The sequence below is a fragment of the Silene latifolia genome, chromosome 8 (genome assembly GCF_048544455.1).
Source record: "Silene latifolia isolate original U9 population chromosome 8, ASM4854445v1, whole genome shotgun sequence".
In the NCBI taxonomy this organism is placed as follows: domain Eukaryota; kingdom Viridiplantae; phylum Streptophyta; class Magnoliopsida; order Caryophyllales; family Caryophyllaceae; genus Silene; species Silene latifolia.
This window is the reverse complement of record NC_133533.1, coordinates 11777357-11803112: the sequence shown is the minus strand read 5'-3', so window position 1 is coordinate 11803112 and position 25756 is coordinate 11777357. Positions and strand designations below refer to the sequence as shown.

The following is a 25756-nucleotide window of genomic DNA, read 5'->3' as shown; positions in this document are numbered from 1 at the left end:
CCGTCTATAGCAAGACTAGCTGGTCAGTCTCACCCACTCATTTCAGAATTCACCTTTACCAAATTCCATTTCCTCATACCTATTTCCCCTTTCAATTCCAGTTAACTTTAGTGAAAATTACAACTAACCACCATATATTTATCGTATTTTACAATTTACCACCATGTATTTCTTTTATTACAATTTACCACCTCATTTTAACGTATACTCCCGAACTCCCACCATATTTCAATCTCGATTTTCATTTAACTTAATTCCCGACTTTTTAAGTGGATAAACTATGGAATGACTAAACTACCCTCACGAACACACAATTCTCTTCCCTCATTAGCTCACTTATCTCCTAAACTGCCTAACACAACCACAAACTCCATTACTGTCACCACTTCCTTAAAATTATGGAGGGTCCATTTCCTCTAAACGGTGTAGATTCTATTTCGCCGCGATCCAACGGTTCATCTTTTAGCACAAAAAATAAAGGAAAAAGCACATGAAATGAGAAAAATAATATAAAATGGTTTTGTGAGAGGGAAATGGACCCTCCATTTCTTTTAGGAAATGGTCTTAATTCATGTCATTTTCGTAATTTTTAAGGTACTTTAGAGACATATGGAGTAGTAGATAGAGAATTCTAAAAAGAAAACGACACTCATAAATAAATACTTCAAAAAATTAATTGAGACAGAGAAAATATAAATTATTTCTATTGTATTTTAAAAAAATCATAGATACCTCGATGGTACATATGGAGAAGCCGCAAATACTCCTCCTTGTCTTATTTTCATAGAAAGTACATATAATTACAACAATAAATAAAACAAAAACTCGTAGAAAATAGCATCCGCGAGTTTGAAGCAATTGAAAAAATAAATAATACTCGTAAGAAGAATGACCGACCAAAGACGGCAAAAAGGAGAAGAAAAAGTCCCTCTAAATGGTCTACTATGATGAAATGAATGATGTAATGTGTAATGTAAGGTACTAAAGGTCACAAAATTCAAAAAAGACGTCTAAGTTTAATCTTGCAATTACTACTACTAACACGTATATTCTGATTAGTAACCAAATTGTCAATTGTTAAGTCACAATGGACTTTAAACCTTAATTTCATCGTCTTTAATAATCCCAACTTTACTTTAATCGGAACATTTGCTGTTAATACCAACGGAATGTTCCCTCTTTGACTTTGGTCTTGTTGCAACGTCGCAACCATACCCGTCGCGTTGTTAACGGTCCCTGTCAATGGGACGTTAATAACGGTTGTGTTTCGGTGTCCTTGATAGAACACTGGCAAGGCACCCTGGCATAAGAGAGTGTCCCTATACCACGCGCTGAGGTGGGAGCCACGTAGGTAGAGTATGCCTATGTGTTTGTTAGGGTTGTAGGCGGTGACATTGACTGCGAACGAGGCGGTGAGGGAGTCGTTGGCAGGATCTGGGGCGAACTGTGTTACCATTAGGGAGTCTATTGAGTATTTTGGGATTTTAGGATGGAATACTAGGAAAAGTATGCCTATAGTTGCCCCTATGGCGATAATTAAGAAAATAATGAGACAGAAGATGCAACAAAAGACGCGACAACAACAAGAATGACGTCTTTTTGTAGGTTTCCCTGGTGGTGGGTAGTTGGATGGTAGTGTTCTTGTTGGTGGTGGAGGAAATTGATGGTTAACACTATCAGATTTTTCCAAGTTGGTAGGAATTAAAGGTTTTGACGCTGACTGTGGTGGTGATGGTGGCGGTAGGGATTGCGCTTCGACATCGGGAGCAGGGTGAATTCTTTGGTGATCATACATCATTTTGGTTGTAAGGGTTTGTAATGTACTCCGTAGTAGGTTGAGGAAGAATATATAAGATGTTGAAAGAAATAATAATGTGGAATGTATATAAAGGTTGATATGGTGCATGAAAGTCACAAGTTTAATATGGAAGGAACCGTTGAAGTTTTCGTATTTGGTGGTCTTAAGGAAGTTGGTGTGTGTTTTGTTACCTTTTTGACGCGTATAATTGTTTCTAGAGTTATTACTTGTGCCTCGTTGACAATATTTAACTTGCCAGTCCGTCTTGTTTCAGACCGTCTTATTTAGACCGCAATAAGACCTTTCACAAGTGAGAAGCACATGGGTGGTGGAACACCCCATGTGCTTTCCCACTCACATCCTAAATGGGTTTTTGTGAAAGAAAATGGTATCCGTCCGACCATTTTAGACGGATATAATGGTCTGAAATAAGAATTTGCGTTAACTTGAAATGCAAGAAATTTCACTGTGCTTTCTACCTAGAATAGTACTTTCACTGTGCTCTCACATTTCTTCCTATAATAGCTCTTCAGTTTACTATCTTTGAGTCTCCACAAAATCTCATTATAGACGGTACATATCCGTTTATAACTAAAGACGGGTCAAATACAATACCACATTCTTAATAGGACAAGCAACAAGTGGGGTAATGGGGGCAAAAAATGTCACCACTTTCAAGCTATTTGACCCGTCTTTAATTATAGACCGATATATCCGTCTAAGCGTCTATAGCAAGAGCCAAGACTAGCAGGTGTTCAATCTAACCCACTCATTTAAGAATTCACCTTTACCAAATCAATTGGTCTCCCTTGTGACGGGTTACCATTTGTGGCGGATATTTTGTGAGTTAAAATGGTAAAAAAACGGGTTAGTGGAGAAAGGGGACCACATGAATAGTGTTGCAGAGAGAGAAAAAGTGGGTACTTTGTGAGTTAAAATGGTATCCGTCACTCAAGAGTGACGGATATGTGCCGTCACAAACAAGAATTTGTGTTACCAAATTCCATTTCCTCATACCTATTTCCCCTTTCAATTCCAGTTAACTTTACTAATTCATTCATCTTTCTCATTGTATTTATTTGATTTTAATTTTAATTTCCATTTGTTTTGACGACATCCCTCACATAACAGCTTGTTTGCCTTGTTTCGCCTCCCCCCTTCAATAACCCACCACAATGACGAAGACGATGATGAATTAACGCGATGGCCATGACGATGCTGCTGCTGATGACGATGTACAAATTATCACAGTAATTCAAAAGAAAGAAGTAGCACCAACTACAAATTATCACCATGTTTATTTTACATTCCAAAAACACACACAAATGGCAAGTAACTCAGCAATGTATCAGCTACCAAGTGATCAAACAGAAGACGGTATTTCTGAAACTAGTGTGAACAAGAGAGGTGCAGCGACAAGAGAACTCGATAACTTTTCCAACACACATGCATCAACGCTATACTTTATATTGTCATTACGACCACTATTAATCTTTTACTCTATATGATATAAACAAGCGACACAAAAAAACATGACTATAAAATTATTCCACCAGAAACACCTTCAGCAATCTCGGATCAACATTTCAATTGAAACTTGACTGAGAAATAAGGAATGAAGGAACAGTTCCTTTAACCCTGCAATAATAAATAGGCATCATTTCATTACTCAGGTAACTCAATTCAGATGAAGGCAGCAAAAGTTGACAGAAAACCTATATCACAGAGTAACTTTTAACCGCAAAAAAAACACATCAACATGTTTGGTTTAGCAAGAAAGTTACTCCCGTCTAGAAAGACAAACAACAACAACATCAGAGCCTTAATCCCAAAATGATTTGGGGTCGGCTGACATGAATCATCCTTTAGAACCGTCTAGAAAGAGAAACCTGGCCTAAAAAACATTGAAGATAATTGTAATTTGCAAAGGTAGACAGCTAGTTGAAAAAAATGTCGATGAGTACACAGGAACATGACCTGCAGGCTGCAACCAATCCTAAAGTATTTATACGACGAGCTCAAGAGTAACCTACAGCAATATAGCCTTAGGTCCTTAACCCCCATATGATTTGGCGTCAGCTAACATAAACATTATCTAAAACTAAAACAGATGATATTTTAGGTATTTGCATTAAGCTCAGGCTTCCTTTGTGAATGTGTGTACTCCTCTAAGCCCACATACTATAATAAGGGGTAGTAATTTATTACCAGCATATTCAATCAACCGGACTACCGATCCATAAACTCAAAATCCATAACCCCGCTGCATAAAGGAAAAAGGATAGGAAAACAAATCTCATTTCTATATGCCTCAAACAAAGTCAAGTTGCTGTCTTTAGACTCTGATACGGTAGTACCTTGCAGGCTTGCACACGTGGAAAGGCTCCTGTGACACCGCATAGATACACTAGCAAGACTTTTATAAGTCCGTCAAGATTATCTTCACTTACTATTGATCAAAATAATGGTGCTCTACTGCTCTTATTAGAAAGCTAAAGCCGTGAATTTTCATCTCTATCTGGTTTCAACCCAGAATACAGAAAATGATCAGAGATCTGAATCACTAATGATTTCAACCCAAAATTCAGAAAATCGTTATTGATCACTTGTCAAACGTTCTGGATTCACATAATTATGCCGAGACAACATAGCCTACTTGAAAAGAAAATTGTACAATGTGTGGATAGGGCTTAACTAGGAATAAATAGGGAAGGCAGTACTTTCTCAAGGTCATGAATGAGCAATGAACATATGAAGGTTACTCGAAACCTGACCCAGTTTGGCGTATAGGATATCTACATGCCAGAATAGAACAGCCATAGACCAGAGAATTGTAATGACCCTGTAACTTACTGTATATTCTCAACTTTATAAGGGTTAACTTGGATTAATTTTAAGCAAAAAATGCAAATGGGGAAAAAGCTACAAGTAAATGAAACTACTTCGATGGTTATTTTTTTTATGTAGTCAAAACTCTTTAAAAAGTGAGAAAATCATGTAGAACAACTGAACAAGTGAACAACCGACAAAGAGCTTAAGCAAAAAGTCGACTATCGACTATATACGCCACATGGGCCTTACCAATGAAAACCAGATATTAAAGATGAACTTGAGACGTTACAGCAGTTTACACCAGATATAGACCTGGAGTCACATATTCTATATGACATTTGTTTTCTTTGACAAACCTATTCAAGTTCGACGTACCATAAAAAGTCGACTATATACGCCATCTCACAGTTTTTAAAAATGTCAACGCTGGTCAAAATTCATGGTACAATCTCAAATGCTCTCTACGTGAAAGTAAGGAATCTTAGTTAAAGCCAAAAACTCCATTGGAGTGTGTCTCAAACAAAACCAAAAAGACCATATCTGGCCAGCTCAGCTCTAATAGAAACGTAGAATCGCAATGCACACATCTGCATCCTAAGTTATACTAACTTCCTCAAAAAAACCAAACATGAAATGACAAGGCCATATGTTACCACAAACGAAATCTGATCAAACTAAGAAATTAACAAGCATAAAGAACAATCTCAACAGCAACCTAAAGTTACGCATCTATATCATTTGCGACATCACTGTGACAAAAACGCAAAAAAAAAAAAAAAAAAAAAAAAAAAAGAGAGATAAGAGCGAAGTTCTACCTGGGAGCCATACTAGCAAGCAAGAAGCCGAGGTCACATAACATAGTGGGACGCGCGACCAGCCATACTAGCAACACGAGCCTGCATCTGAACCGCCCTAACCTTAGCAGTCAAAGCCCGATGAAAAAACTGTTCCCTAGACAACAACCTGACATTTTTCAAATACTGATCAAACGGAATAACACCTTCTTGAACCCCTTTATCAAGCGAATAAATCACATCCTCAATCGCCAAATCACTAGCACTCGTCTCAATCATCTGTTTCGACAAAACATCACAAGGCTCAAACACCTCATCAACCTCATCAACTTTCTTCTTTCCCAACTTATCCTCATTCTCCTTCACCCATCCTTCCAACACATCCGCATTCGTCAAACCCATCTGCAATTGATTCTCCAACCCTTCCTTCTCCTCCACCATCTCTTTCAACCCTCTATTCACCCTCTCCTCTCTCCCTCTTAACGCTCCTTGCACCGTAAACAATCCGTCCATTTCCCCCTCCCTCTCTTTCCTCATACCCCCTATATCCCCGTGCACCATCTCCACTAACTTATTTATCGCATTCCTCTTATACACCTCCCCCGCCTCCTCCGTCCTCCCACTCCCACTCCCATACCCCCCAAACCCTAACCCTAACCTACTCCCTATGCTACTTAGGGCATTAACATTAGCATTCGGGTTAGAGTTAGGGTTTGAATTCGCATTCCTCTTATACACCTCCCCCGCCTCCTCCGTCCTCCCACTCCCATACCCCCCAAACCCTAACCCTAACCTACTTACATTAGCGTTCGGGTTAGGGTTAGGGTTAGGATTAGGGTTGGAATTGTAATTACGAGGCCTCTGCGAATAAAGCGGGGGGTCAAGGGCAAAACAGACCCCCAAGCTTTTGGCAAGGTCAACCAAATTAGAACTGGGATAAATCCAATTATGCAAATACGGAACATTAACCATACCAGAAGGAGTAACATGATTATGCGGCCGCTTAATAATCATTTCGCGGGTCGGGTTAAGAAAAACAAGCGGAGGATGCCGCGGATATAATTCAACAAGCCAAATAATAATGGGAATATTATAAGTTAGGTTTTGGTAAATCATAGGAATTGTACCTTGAGTTTGGAGGAGATTAACGGTGCGACCATCGTTATGTGTGAAAATGGCGGAATTGATATGGAGAGACGGAAAGGTTTGGGAAAGAGAGATTAAGTGTTGACGGATTAGCCATTTGACGTCTTCGGTGTATGGGACGGAGGATGGACCGCGTTGTGACAGGATGTTGCTTAGGAATTGTAGGGTTTCTGCGCTCTGTCCTGCTGTTTGTGTCATTGTGCGGTGGTGGTTGCGGTGGTTAAATTGGGATTTTGGTGTTTTGGGATTTTTAAGAATTGTGTTTTGAGGTGATCCGAGATCAAATCGTTTTGGAGTTTCTAACTTTTTATATGGTGTAGGGGGAAGCTAGGATATCACAAACTTCCATCATCATCATCATCATAAATAACTGGAGTAAACCCAATTATAAGGACCTAAAATATGCAAGAGTGTAGCTTTAAGGACCCCAAAGTTGATAGTGTAGCTATAAGGACCTCCACAAACATTTTCCGTTAACTTTCACGGTGTTTTGTATTATTTCATTGACTTTTTGTCTTTGAAAATTAAAACTAATATGCGTACAATACATGATATGCTTAAATAATTTTATTTGTCCAATTTGTGTTTTCCTCTACCATCGTCTCCAAAAATAGTACTCCGTACTAATTACAATTCGTTCTTGCGTATCTCTTTTTACTATATAGTTGGTAAACGGATTAATTAGGTTGGCTTCGGATCGATCAATTTGGGTTCGGGTTTGTAAATTTCGGGTTGGATTAGGTCATTTCGAGTTCGGATCATTTCCGGGTCAACTATATCAAATTTTTGTGGATTAGTTATCAATTCACAACAATAAACATTCAGCTCGGGTTATATTGGGTCGGGTCATCATTCGGGTCTCAGCTTAGATTCGCGTCCTCAATTCCTGCGGATCGTGTCGAGACAATTTTGTCAGGTCTACTTTCTAGACAAGTCTTTTTCAATAAATATCGTTCACGGATTTTAATTTAAGACGAGTATATCCGTCTAAAACTTAAAACACGACAATTAACAAAAGGTTTAGGTTTGTAAGAATTCGGGTCGGGTAAGGTCATTTAGAATTCGGGTCGGGTAAGGTCATTTAGAATTCAGGTCATTTCCGGGCAACTATTTTCAAGGTTTTTTATGGATAGTAATCAATTTGCAACAATAAACATACGAGCCGGGTTATATTTGGTCGGGTAAATTCGGGTCTCAGCTCATATTTGAGTCCTCGATGAGGGTACGAATAAATTGGACAAATAAAATTATTTAAGCATATCATGTATGTTACGCGTATTAGTTTCAATTTTCAAAGACAAAAAGTCAATGAAACAATACAAAACACCGTGAAAGTTAACGAAAATGTTTGTGGAGGTCCTTATAGCTACACTATCAACTTTGGGGTCCTTAAAGCTACACTATTGCATATTTTAGGTCCTTATAATTGTGTTTACTCTACTGTCATCATCAGCACCAACAACAGCATTATAGTAGATTAGTAGTTGCCGTCTAGGTAGCACCAAAACGGACACGGATACAGACACGTAACACGGCATCTCATGAAATTTAAGGTACGGGACACTTTATTTAAATCTAATAAAATATATATTTTATAATTACAAACGTTTTTTTTTTATAAAAGTATTTGATATTAAATTTAAATAAGTGAAATAAAATTTGACATTAATTATAACTCATTTTTATTTACCATCCAAACGGGATCTTCTAGTCAATCTCTTTCGACAGCTCAATTCTCGTTTAAAGAATATCATTCACCCTAAATGATGTTCAAATATCATGGACACGCGTTGGACACAGCTCGAATACCATGGACACGCGTCGGACACGTGCTCGCATAAGTGTAGAAAGTTAGACAAGGCTTTATAAGTGTCTGACACGTTTTGGCGTGTGTCCAAGGAGTCTCAGTGTCCGAAACGGTCGGACACGGGACGACTGATTAGAAGAAGTGTCCGTATTACCTAGGCTGCCGTTCGCCGCCATCATTGTGAGGATTCTGAATGGAGAAAAGAGAAATGGGTATGGTTAAAGCGCTCCCATCGTCGTCGTAATAAATAAATTAGTCTTTTTTTTGAATTACTGTGATAATTTGTACATCATGATAGGATGAGAATTAGTCTGTAAGTTCTAATTACTTGTGATATCATATGGTGTTCATGTATGTATATCATTCATGTCTTAGTAATTACTTGACCCATTTATTTATTTTTCTTGATTTCGGTCCTTACCTATTTGATTTTCATTTTGAAAGTCAAATTTATTTATTACTTTATTTTGATATGAGTTTTTTGTGTTGTATATGATGCTCTCTCGAAGTGAGCTCTGGCGATTTTCAGGATGTGTGGTCGTCTCTATCTACAGGTCTTTGCTTATTAGTGGTAGTGTTCTTAACTATTTTGTTATTAAATTTTACGATTATTTCTGTTATTAATGTATTGTTGTTTTGATTCTTAATGTTTACACTTTCAATTTCGGTTTTACACCTTCATTTCAATTTCGGTTTTACATATAGAACAATTATTTATCTGGGTATTTGATTTTGATGGTCGTAAGTTCCTTGATTTTTAAAAGTTAATGGTCTTGTGTTTAAAATTGTATCTACCTTTTTTTTTTGACAACGAAAGGAGAATAGCTTACAAAGTACTACCAGCGACAATGCAAGCCACTCGACTGAGTAGCACCACATCCTCGACAACTAAATCTAACACTACAAAGCCATCCATAAGGCATACATAGAAGATATTTAAACTTAAAATTACAGCATAAAAATAAACTAGATCAGCGATGATAGGATAGATGAGAGTGGAGGAATAGATACGAACAACCGATCCATCTTCACAAGCACACTTGACTTCCAGAATACATCGACGCAATCCAGCAATAGAGTGACGAAGACAAGGAGTACTTCCGCTCTTGCGAAAAGAACGAAGAAAGACAAAGAGATGATCGAGACAACGAAGTCTGCCATCAGCGGAGATAAGACTCCTACCCCTTAGAAAACGATCCCTATGGCCAAACGACCAACACATCAACGAAGCCAACATACAAAGAAGAGAGGGCAAAGGAAGACCATTAACCAACATCCAGTCAAAAGAAGCCATTAGACGACATCCTCTGTCAAACCCCATCCACTGCTTACTATTAAAAACCCCGATAATGATTAAGGGACAGGACACCCATAAACAAAGGGAGTTTATTATTGAAAAAAACAGGAAATAACACCAGTAGTAAAAAAGATGAACCATCAATTAGAAGCGGTAACCACCACATCCGAACCAACCAACAACACATCCAACACCCCGACACCGCCCTACCCAACACGCCTCTACCAAAACAGGGTAAACCAATCTGCCAAGATCTTACTCTGACAATAAAAAAACATGGCCACACCAAACAAACCACACCAGGTACAATCGGCCCAACAAATCCGACAAGAAACCAGAAAATCTGAAAACAATCAAACCCCCCCCCCGGACCGTCGGCATGCAAAAACAACCCCAGCCGAGAGGTCAACACAAGTGACCCAAAGACACCGGACAAGACACAACAACGATACCCGAATTACCACACAACACCTCCCAGGACCACCGCCTCACGAACAATAAGAACAAAAAAATAAAAAAACGGACAGCTACTTTGAGGAAAAGGACAGGGGATCGATAGGTGGGGGAATGGGGGGATCACCATATCTGACCCAAAACACGACCATAAATAAAAGACCAAAGGACAAGACGGTTGAGCTATGCTCAACAACACAGACGGACAATAAAAACCAAGCGGACCAACACAGAGGTGGGCGGAATGGGGGGGATCACCTCTAGGTTGGAAACCGGGACGACGGTGACAGGACAAGGGATCGGCAAGCCGGGACCGACATAGAGAGACCTTACCGGAAAAAACTAGGGGAAGGGACAAAGAGGTTGCATGCAAAGCTTCGACGACAGGACAGGGGAAAGGAAGAACGGACGATTCAGATCTATAGAGAGGGAGACCGTCGCCGCCGACTGACCACCAAAAAAGAACCACCGGCCGTCACATAAAGAGGAAAAAGATCGAACCAATCAGACGGAAAACCAAAGATAGAGGCAAGGGCATTCATCGGAGTTAAGCCGAGGAAAAAGCCTAACTCCGGCGAAGGGCAGGGCGAGATCAAGGGGGAGGTGAGTGGCTAGGGGAGGCGGCGGCTCAAGGAGGAGGATTAGGGTTTTTTCTTTTTAGAAAGGGGGAAAGTTAGAGAGAGAGTGGTCTTTTTTGAGTATCTACCTTTGAATGTTTACCATGTTCGAATTTGAGTTTATTTGTAGTTGATTGTTTTGCTTGGTTGAATTACTTTGCCCTTTCAATAGTGTTCATTTGTTCAATATATCAAAGTTCCATTGCCATGCATATTTAGGTTTCTACTACTATGATTAAGGGAGATACAGTCATCCAGGGGAGATCAGATTGCAAGAGCACAATCGGAAAAGATTGGTTAGGTGACTGCAATATTCGTAGATTCCCTATTTTCAAATTTTTGCCATATTCTAATTTCACCAGTTGTGTCATTTCTTAACTAAACTCTTTATTTGTGATTATTATAGTCTAGAAGTGCAACATTTTGCATTTACGATATATTAGGAACTGATGGTATAATGCACAATGTTGGTTTTGGCGTTGTCGAGGGTTTTAGTGCATTTGTTTTGTCCCTTTCGTCTCAATATGTATAGTTCATTATGGGGTTAGGTAGTTCATCACCCTCGAGTTTGACAATAATACTCTTTCCAATTGTCAAAAAAGACAAAAAAAAACAGATTTTACATCGTCCAAGTGAACTTTAAGGCAGGCTAGGCAACACATATGCAGTCAGCATTTGTGCGGTAATGATTGTTCAAGTATTTCCAGTCGAAGATTAAAACAGTAGAACTAAATGCTACATGGCAAGCAAATCCTATTTTTCATAAATTATGAATGTACAGATTTGAGTAAGCTAACTGCTCCAAAGGTCGCTTAGACTCATGCACTCTTGTGTTGTGATGTGGCCGTCAAAAAAGCAAAGAGTGTTGGAAAAATAGGGTCACTATAGGGGCGAAGATATATTAAGATAATATATGTTGTTGTGTCGTGTATGAAGGCCACTGAATGAGAAACGAAATCGCCCCGACTACGGTACAAATCGGAATGGGCGTCGTCCCCTAAGGTCACACAACACTTCTAAAAGTTGTGTACTCAACCATTAGGAGATGGAACTCATATGGTATGCTCAAAATTGTAAAGTAGTTTTATATGACTTTTTTGTTGTAAAACCAGGGGATGTTTAACCGTGGCGGAGCCTAAATTTCTGGTAAGAAGGGGCTAAAAATTTCAAAAGAGATGAATGAGTAATTTCATAAGGTAAATACATCAATCTTTTCGACCAAAAATATATCGATCAACGGGCTTAACACGAGACATCGAGTTGAACCTTCGTAAATTTTGAAACAGACATTTTTCCGTGCCCACCCGTCCGCAAATAGTTCTAGATTACACCTTTCAATTCATGGATTATACAACTAGTTGTATATGTTTTACGGTGTAGAATATGAGCTTTGTAATAAAGTATTCGAGCTTTATGTTAAAGAATATGAGCTTTATTAGAAAGTATTGAACTCATCAATTTACACATTAAAAACATGAATTTTGAATTAACTCAGAAAGAATAAATATAAGCTCGGATTTCTTATACCTTGGTTTTACAATGCTTATGGTATAACTGGATGTATAATCTTATTTGTGTACACCTTTGGGCTGAACACCTTGGCCCAAACCCACCGAGTGAACATGGTAAATTAAACTCGGCCTGCAACCTTCTGACTTTGTAGTTGGGCTTTTTCTTCATCAACTAAATACTTATGCGTGGGCTAGTTACTTATTGGATAGTAAACTTTTAATCCACTTTTTTTGTTAACTGGACTGCATGGTGAAACTGATAATCTATGGGAGCTCTGAGCTCAAAGCTTTTCATTTAAGTCTAGGGGTCTCTAGTTTCCCCCCGGTTTGTTTTGTAACGGCTTTGTAATTTGTATGGTACTCGAATAATATGAAATCTATAAAACTAGTGCATAGTTGTCTAAAATAAAATAAAAAAAAAAGGCTTGTTTTTGTCCATTTCGCGAACCACTTTAATCCTCGACTAGTTTAGTACAAAGTAGTTCATTCCTTCAAATCATTATACAAATCGAATGAAAACGTCATTACAAGGAATTATAAAAACGTACTAAAATGCCGAAAATCTTATTTACGAGCTTAGAACACTATTCCCACGTAATTGGGTGAGACGACTGTGAATTGTCGGGTTTGCCGTGCTTTGAAAATACTATACTTGCTAAAATGGGACCTAAACAGAGAAAAGTGTAAAGAAACTCGAAATCTACATATTCTTAATGAGTAATGTGACTATGTCAGTGTCCTCCAACATGGATAAAAGAGACGATAGTTTACCACTTTATAAACTTAGGAACTACTCCCTTCCTTGTGGGTGTGGCCTAACCCCGTTTTCATGGTTTTAAAAGAAACGTGTTTCTAAAAAGATACTATCGACTCTTTTAATTTACCAGCTATCGCGAGCATGGTTTTATGAACTTGTATGTATTTATATAGGTGAAGAGACGGAAACAGGGAAGAGTTTATTAGGCGGGTAAGGGTGCGGGGGAGCCTTCATTCGGTCCGTCTCACCCCCGGTAACATCCCTAATAGGGTTAAATACTTAAATCCTTCGAATGTTATAGTTTTTGTGTTATCTTGAATTCCATTTTGTCTTTCTAATCTTTTTCGTTGCTAGTAGTACTCTTTACAATTCTATCTTAATATGAATAACTGATGATTGAGGCCCAACTATTAGATATAAATATGACGAATCTTGGTGCTCGAAACATCCAATGAAACTATTGACACAAGTATATGAAAGCTTGAATTATATTGATGGTATAAACGCATGTATTTTTATCAAATCACAAGAGAATTCTAGATTAACCTATTTCCTAATTAATAAAGATTTACAAGAAAATCTATCCTAAATTGTATACAAGAGATAACAATCGTGTTAACAAGATATAACAAATAGGAAAGAGATATACAAAGTATTATGTAATCTTATCATGCTCCCGCCCGCAAGCCGGACGACCGGTCAAAAAGACCGATAGAGCACATGGTAGTGGCTTAGTTGATGCCTCAGCTAATTGATTATCATTATGAACCGTAGTAACGCAGAGTTGCAGAGAGACCCCAATTGCATCTTTTCGTGAATAGAATGGAAATCAAGAGCAAGATGTTTCAATTTCGAGTGGGAGACGGGATTGGCACTAAGATGAGCAGATGCTTCAATTTCGGGTGGGAGACGGGATTGGCACTAAGATGATGAGTAGCACCAAAATTATCACAAAAAGTTATCGGAACCGTGGGTAGCTTAACCTGGAGCTCACGAAGAAGATTCTCAAGCCAAGTAATTTCAGCGGCTGTCTTTGCAATAGATTGATATTCTTCTTTTGTTGAAGACCGAGCCGCTGAAATTACTTGATTTGAGAAACTTCTTGGTGAGCTCCACGTTAAGCTACCAACGATAACGATTGTTGATGGCATAAACATGTATTTATACAACTACAAGAGAAGTTCTAGGTTAACCTATTTCCTAATTAATTACTCCGATTTACGCAAGAAAATCATACAAATATATAAAATATAAAGGAAAGAGATAATACAAAATATTTTGTAATCTTAACAAAATTTTGAGAGATTGATATACAACTTATTATTTTATGTCTCTCGTTAATTTAGTGAGAGACGGTCTTTTATAAGATCTACCATAACAATTAGATAGTTTGTTGATTCCGCATAATTATTTTGTCAATGTACGACACTCATATACTCCCTCTTATTCGGAATAACTGTCCCATTTGGACAATGACACGAAAATTAAGGAATGAAGTTAAATAATGAAAAGTATTGTATATGGGTAAGAATATATAGGGATTAAATAATAAAAAGTATTGAATATGATGGTTTATGACTTTATGGGTGGTTGATGTGGTAAATAAAAAAAAGAGCCAAGAGTAGAAAAGTCAAAAAACATGTCCAAATATGACAAACAGAACAGTTATGTGAATAGACGAAAATAACAAATGAAACAATTATTCTGAATAGGAGGGAGTATGAACGTAACTCTGGTTATAATTAGGAGCCAGTTCTTTAGGCCTCGTTTGGTTGCCATACGAGAATTAATATCCCATGATTTTACAAAACACGTGAATTGGCCAATTCATGTGAATTGCCCAAAACTCGTTTGGTTGACATCCTGGAATTAAATTGACACGGGAGTTTCCAATTACCTAGGGAGGGCTAGGTAATTAAACTCCTCCATTATGGAGGAGTTGGGAATTCATGGGAAAAAGAAAATCCCATGATTTGGGGTAACCAAACATCCCTCATTTTTCCAAATCATGGGATTTTCCAATTCACCCATTTTTGAGAGGACAATCAAACGAGACCTTACATTACCTTTTTCACCCGATGATCGGCTTACGCAATTCACATTATTGCCTCTTTCGCGGAATAGACAATTTGCCTGGCTCTAAGGCTTAGCACCTTGAGAGGGTCAGAGGGTGTGCTTATCTTGATGTCAATTTAAGAACACAAATTCTCATTTAAGACGCTATTATTCTAAGTTTGAGACGGATCATATATATATCACTTGTATGTATTCTCATATATAAAAGTACATGTCCCTCGCTTTAATGCACAAGATTACATAAATTGGAGTAATTCAATTAGTTGAATTCTCATGAATTTATACTCTTATAGTAAAGGACTTATTTTAAACCCAAAATATTCGTCACCGTTATAAATTGAATTGAATTGAATTGAAGTACACAAGTGTTGAAAGACTTTTCTTACGAAACATTCATCCATGTGACTAAACATTAGTGATCTTTATGCGTAACTCGAATTTTCAAATCTAAATCCGCCCCATGACAAACTCCGGATCAAGATTTGGACGAGTTCTAAATTTTTATTACATTATGAATTTATCTTACTATTAACGTCAACATCGGGTCCTATAATTTAGAATGTATATATATTAGATCCAATTACTAAAGTCGTTCCATGATCGTAGCTGGATGTTCAGCCTAGTTTAATTTACCTCTTATCGATAAAACAAAGTTGGAATAATAGGTTACGAACCTATATATTTTACTCTAAATTAAACCCTCAAAGAACACATACGGAGTATTATAGAATAACGTCGTCTTTTAAAAGGTTCTACAAGTATCATATAATTAGGTGAAGTGTAACGTGCATGTGTAGATTGAAGACTACTCTTTACTTGCAATGCTAGTACATTAACAAATGGAGTATAAGAACATTAGATTGCTTTAAAGTGACGTTTCATTTTGTTAGCATTCACAGCTAGTACCGTTTCGTTTCAATTTCGTTAAGCCTAACGTGAAAATGATACGACTATCGTCTTTTATTTTGCGTTTTGTCTTCTCTTTTACTCTAAAGGATATTGATTGAATCCGTTCCCAACCACCAAAAGCCAACCTTCTATTTCATGCGTTTTTTGCACTTCTTCTTTTCTACTCCTCTTTTTGTGTTCACATGTATTTCCTCATCTTTTCCCTAAGATCCAAACTAACGTTCAATAATACGCATTGCTACCGGCTCATAATTAAGACGATGATAGATCGATTGAGATGTTTTAGTCTAATGAGTAAAATTGAGTACCGTGGACATTAGATTGTAACTTAGACTACTTTTCGTTAACTGTTTTTGTGCGGTGTGCCAAAGCCGGGTTTACAGTTAGAGAGGGCAAACGAGAAATGCATGACGACATTACGAAAAATCAGAAATTTGAACTAAATCCTTAGAATTATTTTTGACAAACGCTTCTACTAGCCTCTTAAATCCATTCACTGCTTTTGTGTCTCCTTTAATATGAAGATAAAAAAGAAATGTAAAACTAGTTCAATCAAACTTTTAAATTTGACTTCAAAAGAATTAAGCGAAAACTCAGAAAATATAGCTAAATGTCTTGTATTATTATTAGACTCAAATCCGAATTAAACAATATGGTCAATTGGTCAAACAAATAGACGGTCGTAATATAGCACCTAAAGCACATTTTGGTTCCCCTATCTTATTTTGTGTGATTAAAGTTGAGTATACTACAAGGTGAAAGTCAATTAGCTATAGTAATCTTCAATTCTGTAACTGACATTCTAACTATTAAGGCACAGAAGATTAATGACTATTTGGGTAATCAATATCTACTTAAATTAAAAGTCATTATTATATATGTGAGTTATAAGATACTTTTTTAATAATAGTTATAATAATATAAGTAGATTATAATAATAATTCAAAAATATATTCACATTGACATATTTTTTATAAAATATAAAAAATACATGATAGTGAAAATTAACTTTAGCTACTAACGTGTTTTCGTAGCTGAAAACTTAAATTAGATATTAAATTTGCTACTCACTTTGTTTTGTCTCTATAATAACTACGTAATTAGCTACTAGCAAATTTCCGTATTTCAAAACTTAAGTTAGATACTAAATTCGCTACCTATTTTATTTAGTCTCTACAATAAAGACATAATTAGCTATCATTTTAGTTTGATCTCTTAAGTAGAGACTAAAAAAATTTGTCTCAAAATTAGTCGTTAAATTATATATTTAGCAACTAAATTTTGGTAGTATTTTCACGATGTAAAATTCAATCTCGTAAATTTTAACACTGTTACATTTTCATACATCGAAATCAAATTCCGCCGTACCATTTTTATTTGCAATTGAGGCTTCTTTTAAATCAGTAAGTATTGTGGGAGAACAATTCAATCATCACGGCTCCATTGTGATCAATCACTTTATATTATTGCATGGGACGGTTAGTTCGCCATCCACATTCTTATCCCCTTACAATGACGCTCGTGGTGTATATTGTATGAGAGTATGAGACAATAGGATAATGGCTTAGTGGATAACCTAATGGATAATAAATTTTACACAAAAAGTTGTGGCACAAAAATTTCCTACAACCGATTTTGCTTTCAAGTTTTGTAGGATAAGTATTTGCATAACAATGCCACTTCCAATTAAAACAAATCAATGATAAATTGATAATGACCTAAAATTACGGTTTTTGGTAGGTTTGTGAGTAGTTTTATTCAGTAGATTAAACAAGTTAACAAAATTCCAGCCCTACTTCTAAACTCGATGGAAACAGAGTACATTTACCGGTAAAGATTCTCCAGAGGTTCATTATTTTTCAATAGTCCGGATTAACTCTAAGCGCAATAAATTTACCTGAGAATAAAAAGGTAAATATAAGTGAGAGTGGAATATATAATAAAATGATTGTTGTGGGGGAAATAGACTAAAAAGTAACTGAGAGAATCCTTACTCATAATATAGCCACAAGTGGTTCACTAACACTTAGCTTGCTAGCTAATTGACTAGGCTAATAACCAAATTAATTTGTCTACAGTGACGGAGTCAGGATTTTAAGTCAACGGGGGCGAAAGGGTAATATTATAAGGGAATTTCGAAAAAATTCGCAAATTTTAACTAAAAAATTCGAAATTTTCAAACCCCAGCGGAGGCGACCGCCCCATACTAGCCCACCCCCCCTCGCTCCACCACTGTTTGTCTAAATAACATGGTTAGCAATAATCCTATCTCCGCTACTGATATTGTATACAATTTCGAACAGTCCTACGCACTAATCTCCCAAGTCCGAGTCGAAAGGTTCAAACTACAAATTATGAACTTGTTTTTGGGGGAATAAACGTATCACTGCAAATAAGTTTGCAACGGATCAAGTTCAAACTTCAAACCCGCCACAGATAATCATCAATATATAGCAAAATTGAGTTGTCTGTCGCCAACGGTGTTCAAACCTTTGGCCAAGCGATATTTTGTACGTGTATTTCGTTGAGGCGTTTGCTTCCATTGTTACATTTGCCATGAATTTTGTAAATATCACTACTAAATGAATTAACGCTTACTTCAATTAGCTTGTAAATTTACGCTTACTTCAATGAACACATGAATTTTGTAAACATCATCACTACTTTATTAATGAATTAACGAGCTAATTGCCAATTCCAAAGTACATTGAATCTGTGTCATGGGTTTCGAGTTGAACATTGGACTCCATGCGTTAAATATAGACATGGGTACAGATTTAAGCAATTAATATTCGAGTATGGGTGAATATACACATAATCCGGACCGTTCAAAAGAAATGAAGAAGATCTCAACCGAGGTGGATATACATTGAAAAATCGATTCATTACGTTTGTACGTATCATATGAAGTAATTGACATTTCACCTAACGTTTCCGTCAATATTTATTTCTTACGCGTATCAAACATTAACTACACATTACCTATACGAAATTTTCAACTAATATCGTCCTTTATTCATCTCTTTAGCCCCACAATAATAATAATAATAATAATAATTATTCTAATTTTCCAACCATGCACGCCAAGAAAGCACCACCAATTCTAACTTGTCAATTGTCGTCATTATTTGTGGCCCTAATTTTGTTATAGAAATATCTAAAATTTCACAAATTTACACTCAAATACGTAAATTAAAATCTAAATTCAGTTTTTTCAAACGTATGTCCAGTAAATGTAGGTTATTCATGTATATATGTGCGATTGATCACGAATTGTATGTCATTTTTAGATGTCTAATGTGTGCCGAGATAGATAAGAAAAACCGAAATAAAATTTGTTCAACAACTTTAAATACCTAAAATTGAATAGATTGCAAGTAACAAATGATCATGATTACTTACAAGCTTCATCCTAGATTCTTCTACTTACAATAGACAAAATAAAAAAAAAATAAAGAAAAAAAAAATGCCTCTTCAATGATCCTAGGCAAGACAAAAAATACTTGCCTAAATCTTGAGGCTTTTAAGAGTTGTTTCTGCAATTTCCAAAAACTTCATTGCAGATCACTCACTAATTAACTAATTAACCCACTAATTACGTACTTTTACACAAAATAGATACTAACTAGTAACTATGCCTAATTAATCGAGACGGTCTCTCAATAAACTTAAGCAGACGATGATAAAATAGCATCCCAATCAATCTCATGAGACGGACAACTTTCTAAAAAGAAATTTTCCGAACCAACATCTTCACCATCACCAAATGTAAGCTCGGACAACGGAGACGATCCACCTGAACCCGAACCTGAACCTGAACACGAGTCGGTCTCAAGTCCGCTATCGACTTTAGTCTCAACTACCACCTTCTCCGTCACAGCTTCGGCTTTTTTAGATTTCCTTGACTTACCAAGGTTACCTTGTTTAGCCAAATTCGCGCAAATAACGTCAAGTTTCGCGTCAACTGATGAGTGAAGCGGCTTATACTCCCCGAAATCTCCGCCAATGTGGGACCCCACATGGCGAAGGTTCGGGAAGTTGAGACGGGCGAAATCGCCCCTCAACTTATAAGCCGCCTTGTCGTAAGCCAAGGCGGCTTCTTCAGCTGTTTCAAAGGTTCCTAACCATAACCGGGTCCGGTTCTTGGGTAGACGAATCTCGGCTACCCATTTACCCCAGTGGCGTTGTCGGACACCCCGGTATAGCTTATTGGGCTTCATGGGCTGACCCGTTTGTTTCATGGGTATGGGTTTGGGTGCAAGAAAAGTGGATAGATTGTTGTTGGGCTGATAGATAGTATTACTATTACTATAACATGTGGGTAATTGAAATTGGGTATGGATTTGCTGATCAAACCCGAATAAATCCTGAGCCGGGTTCGGGTTTGGGTTAAGATGGTTTAGCCCATAAAAGTGGGCTTGACCATCTAAAAACATGGTGTTATTGGGCTCAAGAGGTAGAGGTGGTAAAGAAGAAGTTGTGGTTTTCATGAAAGGTGAAAGAGCTTCCATGAGCTCATTACCATAACTTGAACTATTACTATTATCACTAAATAATAACAAATCCATTGTTGCCATTTTTTTTATTTTTTTAATTATTAACCAAAATAAATTCCGCTATCAAGAGTATGCTCGACCGACAGCTGAAACAGTAACCAACCTGTTGCTTAATAAAAGTCAAGAACAGGTTATAGAGAATGAGAAACAAATAGAGATCTCTTCTCTTTAGTAAAAAAAAAAAAAAGAAAAAAATCAACTTTGAGGGAACAAAAATTTACCCTTGTAAAGTTGATAGAGAAATTTAGTGAAACACTGTAGTAAAAAAAATTAACAGTGGATCTAAATTTCTGAAAAACAACTATTATCCTTCAAATTAATTAAAAGTTATGATTTTGGGAGTTCAAGAAATATATCAAAATCCAACAAATGGTGAAATTTTTGAAAACCAAGATCAAAACTTTAACAAACAAGAAAGATTAAATTGATTAACAGAAAAGGATTACCAAGAAAAGAGGGATTAAGAGAGTAATTAAGGAAAAGTTGAAGATCTGAAGGCTCACTTAATTTTGTGATTAATTAGGGTTGGGAAGGGAAAAGGAACACTCAAGCCTCACTTTTTTTTTTTTTGAAATTTGTTGGGTTGGTTTATTTTGATGATGGAAGGGGAATTATATAAGCAGCCAAACTAGGGAACTACTGAATTACCCTTGTCTTTAATGTTTGTTTATTGGGTTGTGTTGTATTTTGAAGGCTATTTTGGTCTTTTTGAGTGTTGTTTTTTGATTATTTTTGATTATTTTTGGGTTTTTGTTGAAAGGTTGTGTGGGTGATGTAAGGTGGAGATCAGCATTGTGGGTTCGCCAATGAGGAGTGGACATGTGTGATTTTAATCAATAGGTGGTTGTTGGTTTTGCCACGTGTTTTTTGTTGATTATGAGCTTGGACTATTGGAAGATTTGAACAAAATATGCTTACAAAAGTCTTGTTGACATAAATTCAATAAATGGTGTGATTTCAATAAATGAAAGAGAGTATATCCTTGTGATCGGATCGGATCGGATCGGATCGGATTGGAATTTTAAGTTCGTGCAAGTCTAAATAAAAATTGAAACTAGAACTCGGTTTTGTAAAATTTGAGCTTAAATTGAGTTTGGGCTTGTGTTTTTGTAATTAATTTCAGCTCATTTTAATCTAATTCAGCTTCATTCAATTCAGTTTAATGCAAATCAGTAAACTTTCATATATTCGTAATATCTTAGACACCATGTATGCCGGTTTAACCATCTTTTTTTAAGGGTGACAAACTCGAAGTATAAAAGGTATAATCTCAGGTCATTATAAGTTATAACCCTACGAAATTGCTCATGGTGAGACTTGAACCTGATACGCATGGGAATTTTACCAAAATTAGAATCATTAGACTCCACCTCTGCTGGCAAAAATTGCGGTTATAAGAGCAACTCCAATGGATAGCTACAATCTCTTGTAGCTTGTATTTCCGTCTCATCATTTCAAGCAACCCTGCTTTCCAGCTACAAAGTCGTTTAGTGGTAAACTACGATACTATGTAGTTTGTATGGGTCACACAAGTTAAATTAGTTTTTAACTTTAATTTTATTCAATTTTTACACTATATTATTCCAATCATTCAATTTCAAGCATGTAGCTTGTTTAAGCTACATTAGCTTTCAAGCATACATTACTTTTTCTTCCCCAATGGTTATGTTGTAGCTAGGTAATTTATGAAAATTACAAGCAGGCCCAAAATTTATACCATTGGAGTTGCTCTAAAGAGCTTAATTTGATATTATTTTTTATTCCTTCGTTTCAATCATTTATTTAGCTTTGACTAAATACTAGTCACAAAAAATTAAAATGGTCAACAAATGAATAAGACAGAGTATACTTCTTAAATCTAACAAAAAATAAATACCATATTTTTTTAAAACAAAAATAATTATCAAACCAAAATATAATATTATAATATAACTATAAATACCAAAATAGCATAAAATTTTTAGATAAATATTATAAATAACAAACGCTAAATGATACATAAAAAAAAAACATAAACGAGTTTAAACGAGCTTTTATTTTGAACCTTACTAAGCTCGGGATCGACTAGGTTTTGGTCAAACTCATAATCGACCTCAAGATCAATTTAACCGAGCTTAGAATGAACTTTTTTCTAAAGACTTAAGGAGCTTACTCAATTCATTTACATCCCTTAATTGATTATTTCTTTTAGGCCCTGTTCTTTTGGACTTAAAACCACTTAATATAAGTTCACTTCAGATCCTATAAGTTGATTCGATTTGATTCGAGATCCTATAAGTTGATTCGATTCTATAAGTTCGATTCGATTCGAGATCCTATAAGTTGATTCGATTCAAATCTTATAAGTTGATTCGAGATCCTATAAGTTGATTCGATTGATTCGAGATCCTATAAGTTGATTCAGATCCTATACCTCACTTAATATAAGTTCGGTTCGAGATCCTATAAGTTGATTCGATTCAGATCCTATAAGTTGATTGATTCAGATCCAATAAGTTCGATTCGAGATCCTATAAATTAAGTTGATTCGATTCAGATCCTATAAGTTGATTCGATTAAATCGAGATAAGTTTCAGTCCAAAAGAACAGGGCCTTTAGTGCCTTTCCTCGTCATACATCATAACCATGCCAAAGGCCAAATAATTACTTTGGAATTTAAAAAGTGTAGTGTTTTATTTGTCAAAAGGTGGTGCAACGAACAACTGAAAGGCAAACAAATTAATTAGTAGATTAGATAATGGTATTTTAGTAAAGTCGGAGTAGATTGATAACGTTCATCACTTAAAAAACTACCTGGTTTATTATCTTTAACTTAAATAATCCCATAATGACACAAAATCACGTCTTAAACAAATTAAAGTTGATAATATAACTAATATATAAAAGGAAAGAATTTTAAACTTTCTTAATTTGTCATCCACATCTTCTATGTGGAGAGCTTGCCAAGCATAACCTTATAGCACTAGCACTATGTACTTCGGTTAGTTCATTTTTAAACGGTTTTTCTGTGTCTAAAAGTATGCTATTTGGAACAACTTTAATGGTACACTTTTACAATTTATACAAATTGTCTAAATATAATTCAACCATTGGAGAAAAAAAAAAGATGGTATATGCTTGAAAGCTACTAAAGCTTAAACAAGCTACATGTACATGCTTGAAATTGAGTATCTTGGATGATAAGTATAATGTAGAAATTGAATAAAATTAAAGTTAAAATATTAATTTAACGTGTGGGACCCATACAAGCTACAAGGTATTGTAGTTTATCAGTTATAAAGACGACTTTGTAGCCGGAAAGCAGGGTGGAGTTGTAGTGGTCCATTAGAGTTGAAGCCATATAAATCATTATTTTAAAGATTCAATCATGAAAAATAAAAAGATATACTTATCATTACCATTTTAATTTAACGATGGAATCTTTAAAATACCCGACTTCTTGTCATGTGTTTTTAGGGCACATGTTAGAAAAATCGTATTTGATTGTTGATGGTCCCTTTCTATAAAGAAAATATTGGTATTGTATACTTCGTAATTTTTTATTAATAACTTGATTTTTTAATTTTTTTTTGTTTATCACCTCAGTCGTTTATTTGTTCCAAAAAAAATTCTTAGGAAGATGCAGTAGTTTGCAATCTGTGGAAATATGCAAGAGACTTAAGCTACCAATCACAGTGAAGCATACACTCACACACAGATTGATGATGTGGTAATGTGTTAGTTAGGAATTGTGTTTGTTTGTTAGAGTTTGTATATAAGCTCCCGTCAGCATTTTACTCCTTAAGTCATCACTAGGGATGTCAATGGATCGGGTTCGGGTTCGGGTTGGGTGAAACCTCATCCGTCATCCATCCGTCCTTTTAAAATCTCATTCACCCTGTCCGTCATCCGTGAAATATATCATCCGTCATCCATCCATCCATCAACCATGGATGAAACGGGTGGATCGGGTGATAAACGGGTGTTATGTATTTATATATTTCACGTTAAAAAAAAATGATGATTTTGTTTCTCTACAAAAATAAAGTTAGATAATTATTTTAGTTTAACTTTCTAGTGGCTAGGTTCACAAAATATTTATATTGAGAGTAACAAATATGAAAATTTAAATATTTTATATCTTAATAATGTGTTATATGTAAAAAAATATTAAATAAAAAATAATAAAATCGGGTGATGGATGGATGGCGGGTGGATGACGGGTGGAATTTCTTCATCCAACCCATCCGTCATCCATCATCCGCTTCATCCGTTATCCATCCATCATCCATTAAAATCGGTTTTTCATCCATCTTTTAAGATCGGGTAGATCGGATTTTGATAGATGCGGGTGAAATTGATATCCCTAGTCATCACATTGTAAACTCAACAATATTACTCAATAAAGCTCTCTTTTATTTACCTCTGTTTCTTCATCATTAAGCTTGAAGCTTTCATGAATGGAGGTTAGGGTTAGCTTCACACATTCAAACCGTCTTGTTATATTATAAATAAAACAATTGATTGGAACTGAATGATACATTATATTTCTATATACTCTCTCCCAGTCACTATATTATTTCCATTTGATATGGGCACAATACTTAAGGAAAATTATTAAAATATGAGTAAAAGGTTGTGTGGGGTTGATAATAGGAGAGAGGAATGAATTATTAGTAGTTAAATAAAGAATTGTGAGGCCAAAATATAAAGAAAAGTAATAAAATAGGAGTAAAAGAGTTGTGTGGGGTTTGGTGATAGGAGAGAGGAATGAATAAAGTAAGAGTAAAAGTTTCTAAAAATAGAAAGGGGAACATTAGTTGAATAATCCGTTTCGAAAAAGAGGGAACATTATAGTTACTGGAGGGAGTATTTAGAGAATATATTTCATGTGGTTAGAAACCGTAGTGATTTGGCGGAGCGAGGATTTAAAGTCCGTGGAGTAAAAAAAACTTATGTAGAAGTGGATGGGTGATAATATAAGATAATCTTGAAATAAAACTCAAAAAATTTATCCGGAACTTTGAAATTTTCAGCTGCTGCTAGCTTCCTACTCGCTCCACGACCGATTAAGAAGCGTTATTATTAGAAACTTCAAACAAGGTTTGATGCTTAAGTTAGAGTTTGATAAGTTCGATGATGAGAAACACTGCAAAGTCTAAAGTTTATCAACATACGAAAATGACATCCACTGAAATGAACTCTCTAGAGCCTAGACAATAGA

At 35.9% G+C, this 25756-nt stretch overlaps 3 protein-coding genes across 3 annotated transcripts; all 3 read right to left on the bottom strand.

Annotated features, from left to right (window-relative positions):
* Positions 1–738: 738 nt before the first annotated feature.
* On the bottom strand, positions 739–1892 carry LOC141594118 (NDR1/HIN1-like protein 6). The gene has a single exon (XM_074414310.1). It carries the CDS (start codon positions 1796–1798, stop codon positions 998–1000), a length of 801 nt encoding a protein of 266 aa, XP_074270411.1. The 5' UTR covers positions 1799–1892; the 3' UTR covers positions 739–997.
* A 1144-nt stretch (positions 1893–3036) lies between these two features.
* On the bottom strand, positions 3037–6937 carry LOC141596402 (protein ELC-like). Its single transcript, XM_074416545.1, has 2 exons — positions 5446–6937; positions 3037–3436 (listed from the first exon to the last, which is right to left on the bottom strand). The coding sequence occupies exon 1, from the start codon at positions 6766–6768 to the stop codon at positions 5479–5481; it is 1290 nt and encodes a 429-aa protein (XP_074272646.1). The 5' UTR covers positions 6769–6937; the 3' UTR covers positions 3037–3436; positions 5446–5478.
* Positions 6938–19350: 12413 nt separating this feature from the next.
* On the bottom strand, positions 19351–21156 carry LOC141596406 (ethylene-responsive transcription factor RAP2-4-like). Its single transcript, XM_074416551.1, has one exon. The coding sequence runs from the start codon at positions 20572–20574 to the stop codon at positions 19666–19668; it is 909 nt and encodes a 302-aa protein (XP_074272652.1). The 5' UTR covers positions 20575–21156; the 3' UTR covers positions 19351–19665.
* Between the last annotated feature and the right edge of the window lie 4600 nt (positions 21157–25756).